Source organism: Buceros rhinoceros, unplaced genomic scaffold (genome assembly GCF_000710305.1).
Source record: "Buceros rhinoceros silvestris isolate BGI_N320 unplaced genomic scaffold, ASM71030v1 scaffold37126, whole genome shotgun sequence".
Taxonomy (NCBI): Eukaryota; Metazoa; Chordata; class Aves; order Bucerotiformes; family Bucerotidae; genus Buceros; species Buceros rhinoceros.
In genome coordinates this window covers 1-8,376 of record NW_010418774.1, presented here as the reverse complement: position 1 = coordinate 8,376, position 8,376 = coordinate 1, and the positions used below count along the sequence as shown (strand labels likewise).

Below are 8,376 nucleotides of genomic sequence, written 5' to 3'. Positions count from 1 at the left end.
TGCTGGTACAAAAACTTGCCTGTTGACTCCATGGTGCAAACAAGACCTATCTATATATATTCAGTGTGTCTGCATATAAAGGTATTGATTATCTATTTGAAAAACATGAACTACTTTGTTTCATAAAAACTGGAATAAAAATTATAAAGAGTAAAATCTCTGTCTGTAGAACATAATTTAAGAGGAATATTTAAAGTTGGTTGCATGTATATGGTGAATCAGGAGGTGAGTATTGATAACTGACAGCTGCTTCATGTCTGTAAGTACAAAATTGCTTACTGTATTTATTAGCTCTACCTTTGAAGTTGCTGCCCCCTTCAGGCGTATAAAGCATTGTCTAAATTAATTCCACGCAGTGCTTTTGTTTGCTGAAATGGCTTTGTTTAAAAATATTTCTTCGAGTACTCAGAACTTGTCAGACAGCTGTCATATTAATACCAAAGCTTGGAGAGCCTTAAAGAAATGAATTGAAATATTTTTAAATGCAAAGCATAAGGTATTGTAGATAAGGAAGCTCCGGCAGAAAATAAACTTTCCTCCTTTCCCTTCTCCTGCCTCTGATCTTCCCTGATACAGGATGTTACTTTTTTTTTTTTCCAGTAAGTGTGTATCACTTACAGAATTGTTTTTTTTTTTTTGTTTCTGCTCTTGTATAACTGTTCTGGAACAATAACAACACTCTTAGATATTGTTAAAGAATGTTGCCTTGTGGGATCTTATACAATTTCTTACAAAATTCCAGATGTATTTGAAATGGAAAAGACTCTTCAGAAAAGCCAAGAACTGTTACAACGTGTGCAAAGGAAAACACTATTCAGTAAACACAATTTGGTGTTACTAACAGATTTCTGTAAGGACATATAGTCTGTGTATCAGCACTTAGAGTCAGAAGAATAAACTGTGATAGACATACATGTGTTTCTGTCATTAAGTAGCCTAACTTATAAGTGCAGCAAGTACCTGTGGTTTGGTGATTTCACCCTAAAGGCCGATTCTTACACACCATGTACTGATCGGCGTGCTGCTGTCATGACTATCCTGTGCTTTGCTTGTCACTTCTACTTGAGGGATTCTGTTGTAGAAGAGGAAAGGGAGAGTAAAGCAAGGGCTGTCTAGTTGTTAATACACATCCATCTGCCTTAGATGGCATAAGATAATAGCTCTTAAATATTCAGTGTTAGGATCTGGAGTGCTAAAGATGACTGTCAGTCAAGTTTTATTTCAGTTTTGGAGGACTTCAAGCTTCCTTAGTTTTTACTCATTTATGCAGGGAGAAGCACTAACAGTTTCAGCACTGAGTACTAGTGGTACCACGGTAAGATGCTGTCCTTAATCTGTTGGGATCTCCATGGTATCTTTTCTTATGACTTTGATGAGCAATTGTTTAAAAAGTTCCTATTGCTCATACCTTTCGGAGTTGTTCGAGTCTCCAGAAGTTATTTTAGATGCAAAATCATGAAGAAACCATTTCATTGCACATTTCCACAGGAGCTAAATTATTTTTCTCACATGGAGCTCCTTTTTCTCCTAACACATCTTTGAGTTTGGGGTATCAATTGACAGTTTGGAATTGGTGTACACACACATTCTCTCACTGAACATCCGTATAATCTCCATTCATTTCTGGGCCATTTTATGTGTATTGAAAACATGCGTAACAGTCAATTCCCTAACATAGAAACTGGATTTTAATGAATATTTAAAATTAACTATGTTATTTCTTAAATACGAAAGTAGAAGTTTCACTGGAAAACATCTTGTCACAAAATTACCCAAAATATTTTTATTTGTAGTATGGAGACAGGAGGAGACTGAACAGATTAACAGAACTCTTACTGGAGTTGAAAGAAAGGCAGCATTTTGTGGACTGCTGGAACAAGAGGCACAGCTGATTGCATCCATTGGGAGACGCAAGCTAAATGCAGATGAGGAGAATCACCAAAAAGCAATACTACGCTTTCTGGATAAGGTCAGTGATGTAATTTTAGGCTGAACATAAAGAATACTAAAGTACAGGACCAGAAAAGACATCTGCAAACTGCCTGTCACAAGTAACTTTTGTAGCTTTATCAGTTAATCATGTGAATGGTAAAATTATACATATTCAAAGGATGTAGTTGTTCATGTCAATACAGTTCAGTAAATTTCTTTTTCCAAGGTGAAAATTACTTAGCTCTCTGACTGATGGAAGGGCTAACAGTGCATCAAGACTGTTAACTACCCGTATCTATGGTAAATCTCAGGTGTGGCTATATAAAATATACAGGTGCTTTTTTCTGCTTTCATGCATTGGCAGCAAAGTGCAGTTACAGTAGTCTTGCTCTCTGAAGTAATACAGATAACAGGATTTCTCTAAATTCCATAGCACTGCCAGCAAACTAAAAGGCAAGAGAAAACTGCCAAAAAATCTTGAAGTTTTTGTTTTCTCACATCAATCTTGAATACATGAAAATAGTCCTGAAATCAGAGAACTTCCGCTTTTTTCTGAAATACTGGAAATCTTCATATTTAGGAGACCTTCAAGTTCGGTTTTTTTTTTTTTTTTTTGGTAAAAAGCTGCATAATTTCTTTCTTTTTATATTATTTTGTTTAATACCCAGCTATGGTGGGGTAGTAAGAAAAATTACAGATATGGAAGCTTGCTTTGAGTAATTCAGACATTATCATACTATAGTTCGTGTGTGAGTCATGCACAGAGTGGAATACCAAGACTGCTAGCTCCTATATGAGTAGTTGCAAATTTATGAGAAGAACCTAGTTTTAATAACGATTTCCAACGGTCAGTTCTGCCCATTTACTCTCCCCAGCATAAGCAAGTGACCTTTCTGTTTTATAATAAGTGAATTCATTGAAGAGGATCAAATGTACTGCATTAAGTACCCTGTGGAAAATGGTTGTTTTTACCGGTCTACCATACAAAGGAGTTAAAGCATGATACAGTTTCTAAGTTGGTGGGGGTTTTGTTGTTGTTTGCTTGGTTTTTTTGAATTTTGTTTAGAATTAATACTGTACAAAGATAGTGAAATAAAGTAATGAAGTTACAGTAGAATGAACCTTCTTTATGACAGAAGATCGCCTCTTTCTAGTTCTGCAGGAGTTAAAAAGTTTCACTAGGGAGTTAAGAGTTTTGTTTTTTTTACCAGTGTCTGGATTTGCTATCGCATTTCTTACCAGTTTTGGCTCTGAATTGTGACCTCTGATTAATAATACCTCCTTTAATTAGAGTTCCACCCCCACTGATAATATAATTAAATGTCAGTCTTAAATCCTTTTTTCAATTATTTTGTTTTTCTTTTGCTTACCTAACTTTATAATGTATTTATTTAAAAGTGAGGAAAGCTCTGTTTTGGTTGTGGTGGTGACTAATCATATCTGTTATAACTATCTAATATTTTTGGTATTTTTATGACTTATCACCATAGCAAGACTATATTTGGGCCAAATAATGGTTATGTCAATGCTGGAGTTATTTCCAAAAAACTACTGGACTAGTGAATGCTGTATGAAGTATTGCTGTAGTCAACTTGCACTGAGAGTGCAAGATCACAAGTGTTTGTGAACACTCAAGTTTCAAGTACAGTGAAAGAGAATAATACACAGAATGAGGTTCCAAATAACTGTCCCAATTAAGGAAAGGGAGAGGGTTTCAAATACTATCTTTCTGTTGAATTTAGATACCTACCTCCCTGTGTAACAGAGTGTTTGTAACTCAAACCAGTCCTCCTGAAAGGGGAGAATGGTTGGACTTTTCAAACTGAGTGGGGCAGCTGACACCATGTAACTTCTCACCGTCTGTAGAAGTTAAAGATGTGCAAAGAGACAACTGAAGTAGCAGGCATATCGTCTGTGTAAGCAGACAAGAAGCTAGGTGAAGTATCTTGATAACCTGTAAACTTGTACTTTGCCTTAGGCAGCTTTAACAAAGTCTGTGCCTTCTATCCATCTGTATAGCCAGCATAAATAGAACAGTTCCCTGGAGATATTTTGTACTGCAGTAGACTCTGAGACCTTAAATTTACAATCTTTGCACAGTCAACAGTCCCATTGATTTTTTTAACTGATATTAAGAGGGATTTATGACTGCAAGATGAAATACAGAACAAATGTGTTCTAACACTGCTGTCAGTAAAAATGCTTTAAAGAAGTAGAGCATATCCCTGTAGGAGGATATTATTCTTTTTTAATATACTGTAAGTAAAAATTTTCATGTCCTGCAGCTGTAAACAAGGTGTGCAATTGAATACTTGCTCTGGTGGAAAAGGTACTGTGTCAATATTGACAATAGAATTGGCCTTTTTTATTAGTCAAGCAATTAATGTTAAGTCCTTATTTGCTCTGGTGAAACTTGATGTAACAATGCACTTGCTCAGCTGGTGATCAGACTGTCACAGCTCAGAGTTGTGCAAATCATTTCTGAAGTGTGCGCAACCTAAGAAATGGAAAGCATTTGATGGAAAAATCACTGAAGTGGATACACAGTACACGCTCCGTGCCAGAGAACTATTTGAAGTCTACCGCAGCGTTAGCATGACTGACATCCCAAAAGATGAGAGAACAGATGTGCTCTTAACGCTCAGACGTACAGTGAAGGTATGTTTTTATCTTTCTATTTATGTTTAGCTTTAAGCTGTACTTCCCAAGATGCAGTCACTTGATTACATTGACACATAAGCAATGCTTCTTCTGGCAGACAGGTACCAGGATGATCAGCTGGCAGCAAGAGAAAGCCTAGTGTACCAGCTGGCATGAGAATGTGATTTACATTCTCGATATGCTCTAAATTCATATTTCACTTTGTGATGTACAGATTTTTCATCAAGTTGTGTTAGAATTTTAACACCAAAATTTTAGACTTTTTTTGTACATTAATGCATGGTTCAATCTGAGTACAAAGTTTAGCTTAATATTTATAACAACTTGATGAAAATCATGGCAGAGATGTAAATGGCTATTACTTTTTTTTTCTCAGTTATTCGAAGTGTCAGTTTAGAACCTTAATACTCTGGCCTGGGTTACCAGTTTTATGGGTGGCAAATGCTATTTTTTTTTTTTTATGTTTGCCCCTTACTCCTCACCCCCACTGCTGCTGCCACTATTCCTGGTGAATCAGAAGCTGGTTGCATTTCTTTTAGTCTTTCATGATTGATTTTATGTATTTATTTATTAAAAGAATAGTATGAGTTTCAAGATACTTTCAGGACGATGCTTTTGGCATGAGACTAGAATAGAATGGTGCTTCCTGGTCTTTTTAAAACCAACGAACATCCTAGAGTTTGCTTTGGTGGTACCAGAATTTGACCTAAAGCCAAGCACTTTGAGAGCACTGCTGGTTTATGAACTCCTGCCCATCTCAATACAAGTCAGTATTGCTGTAGTGAACAAATCCTAGAATTTCTGTGAATTAGTGCTCTACTTCAGGTGAGAAAACATTGGACTTACCTCTTATCTCTTGCTGGAGAATCTCCTCCTAAGCATTTGAAACATTGCAGTGTCTGTTTTCCAAGCATACTCATGAAGTCCCCTAAGCCCTTTGTGTGGTGGGTTTTTTGTTTGGTTGGGTTTTTTGGAGGTGGTTTTTTTTTTTTTTTGGTGTTTTTACTTTAAACCATCTACTGTGTATCACATAGCCAACAGAAGCCTCTTAGAGAGATACTTCTTGGGGCTTTTGGAGACTGAAAGTTTTGCATGTGTGGTGTGCCTCTACTTAGCATCTTTTAATGCCGCCGGGTTTACAGTTCCTCACAGCTTTGGTTTATGTACCTTAAAGCAGAATCTGTAAACATCCTCATTTTTGTAGTTCTTGGAGAGTATTTTCCTAGGACACAAAGGAGTTCTTCTATGAACATGTTCTTAGGTGAACGTACAGAGGTATGAGTGATGATTGACGTAGAATCCAGAGTTGGCTTTCACATCTGAGTTAGAATTATTTTGTTTGTTTGCCTCCTTATTGTTGTGGAGTTCGTTTTTCTTTTTCTTTGTGTTTTCTTTCAGGAACATGAATGTAAATTAACACTGGAAATAGTGGAATTAATTGACAGAGAAGTTGATCTTATGTCGAGAGAGGTGAAAGAATGTAACTTAGAAGGACTGAGAAAAAGAATTTGTACATTATTTCTTCAGTATGTTAAAACTCCAAAGTTTAATCCTGAAGTTGCTAGGATACTTAAGGTATTATTCCTATTTTACAGTCTGACATAGTGGCCATTGAACTAAGGATGGTGGAGAAGGGGAATGAAAAACAATGAAAGCTTTTGTATTTTACATTTTGCTGTAGAAATGCTGGAGGAGTTCCTCAGGAAATAAAAAGTAGCAAGTACACAAGCTTCACACAAATTTATAGGAAGCATGGGGCATAGACTTGTGTATAAGAACCTGTCAAGTGGCTGGTAGCACTGAAAGAGCCTGGGAACTCTATATATGAAATAAAAAATCTGAGAATTATGGAATGGTAGAGCTTATGGGATGATAACAGTAAAATGTTATACCAAATGGGGAACCAATAGAAAGAGCAATTATCTTTTTTTCCGCTGAACAAGGGGCAAGTATCTCATGCATCCAGAAAGGAAAAACATTGTCATTGTCAAAATTATGTTAATGAGCTTGCACTTAAGCAAGAGCTGTTATGGTCTTCTGTTGTACAACCAGTTGCTACTTCATGAGAAGATGATATAGCTAGTAAGTGGAGGAAGTGGTAGATACCGCTCAAGCTGTGTGATTGTGTTTCTTTTCTGACTCCAGATTACAGTTAAAAATATCATTCTCTATCACATGTATCATTCTCTATCGCGTGTATTCTGCATCTGTCAGAAGAGGATTCCTCTTACAGTGGTTGAAGGTATCTCAGGAGTATAGAATCTGACAGTAAACATTGGTCAGATTTAGAACTGACAGTTTATCAACTGGGGTACCTAGATGTGTCATAGCAGAGACCAGAGATGGGAGCTGTAGCTTTTGGTTAACTGTACCTTGAGTTGAAGGCTGAATTGCACCTATATTTATTCTATCTGAAACTTGTAGCCTTCTGTAGACCTTAAAAAAGATGACAGTTCATCAACAGATAGTCAAAGTGCCCAAATCCTCAAGGTGCTTTCAAAAAAAGGCAGATGACCACAATGGGTAGCCGGATTATCAGACTACTCAAATTACCCAATTACAGACTTGGGCCCTCAGCACAAACTAAATTATATTCTTTCCAGAACCCATGAAGCAATGTGAGGATGAGGAGGTCATTAGCAAGTTAAGTTTATTATCTTCCCCTATATTGTTTTTGGACACGTCTCTGATGCTTTTGTATTCTTATGCCAAAATATTAATATGTCCATAACCTTAGGGTTTGATCTTTGACATAAAGGGCAGATTCTATATGAAAACTTAATCTCAGAAGAATTAGCTTCTGTTTTCCCCGTGTGGTCATCTTTCCAGGTCACTGACAATCCGCATGCATAAAAGTGCCGGCAAGAGCACTGGAGCATAACGTCTGGGATCTTCATATACCTTAAAAATGAATTGACTGATTTATGTAACTGATTTAACAAGTATAGAAAGAAAATACAATGGCTTTTGGTCTTCTCTTTGAAAAAAACCCAAACACCCTAATTGGTATTTTTTAATTAAAAAATCTGTTACATATTACAATACTTGCATGAATATATGTAAAATGTCTTCTGACAGAGGTAGGGTGACGCACAAGTTATACAAAGATACTTTGTGGTAAATTAACTTTTTTTTATATCTTTTAGGTTCCACCAGATCCCTTACAGCTTTATAAAAATGTTAACTTTTGTCATAGCTGCGAAAATTACTTACCATCTACTGAGTTTCCTGTTCCTGCTAATTCCCGCACCATTGGCAGATGTCACTTGTGTTACAAACTTGATAATGAGGCTCGGCGACGAGAAACAATTTTGAAGTACAAACTTATACTAGAAAATCTCAGAAAGTCTGAAGTTGATTATCAGGATGATGCTAAAATTGTTTTCTTAGTTCAGGTACTGTCTGTAAGAACATTGCCAATAGTGGAAACCAGTGTCTTTGTAATTTTTCCTTTATTTTCTGTATGTTGTTGACAGGTTGAGGAATAGGCTAAAAGCTACATAATCTTCTTCCTTTGATATGGGATGTTCTATATCATAAAGAAGCAGCACTTAAGCTCTTGAAGTTTAGCTATTCTTTCAAAAGTGGTTCAAGGTATACATTAAAAGAAGGTAGAAGTCCAGCTGACAGGTCAAAGAATCAGATGATCCAAATTCGTCTTCTGGATCTGCTATGGCCTTCCTGTTGCTCAAAGATGCTAGCGTAATCTGTAAAGCAACAATACTATAACAATATACAACAGTAGACTATTCTAATTATACTATATTATTATTATATACTATA

General features: G+C 36.2%; 1 protein-coding gene across 1 annotated transcript in view; it reads left to right on the top strand.

Annotated features, from left to right (window-relative positions):
• IQUB (IQ motif and ubiquitin domain containing) overlaps nucleotides 1-7,988 on the top strand; it is a gene marked incomplete at both ends in the record, with an annotated part of 15,604 nt that extends 7,616 nt beyond the window's left edge. The window contains 4 exon segments of the mRNA XM_010138661.1: nucleotides 1,794-1,969; nucleotides 4,420-4,590; nucleotides 5,992-6,168; nucleotides 7,740-7,988. Coding sequence (XP_010136963.1) covers nucleotides 1,794-1,969; nucleotides 4,420-4,590; nucleotides 5,992-6,168; nucleotides 7,740-7,988 — 773 coding nt within the window.
• Between the last annotated feature and the right edge of the window lie 388 nt (nucleotides 7,989-8,376).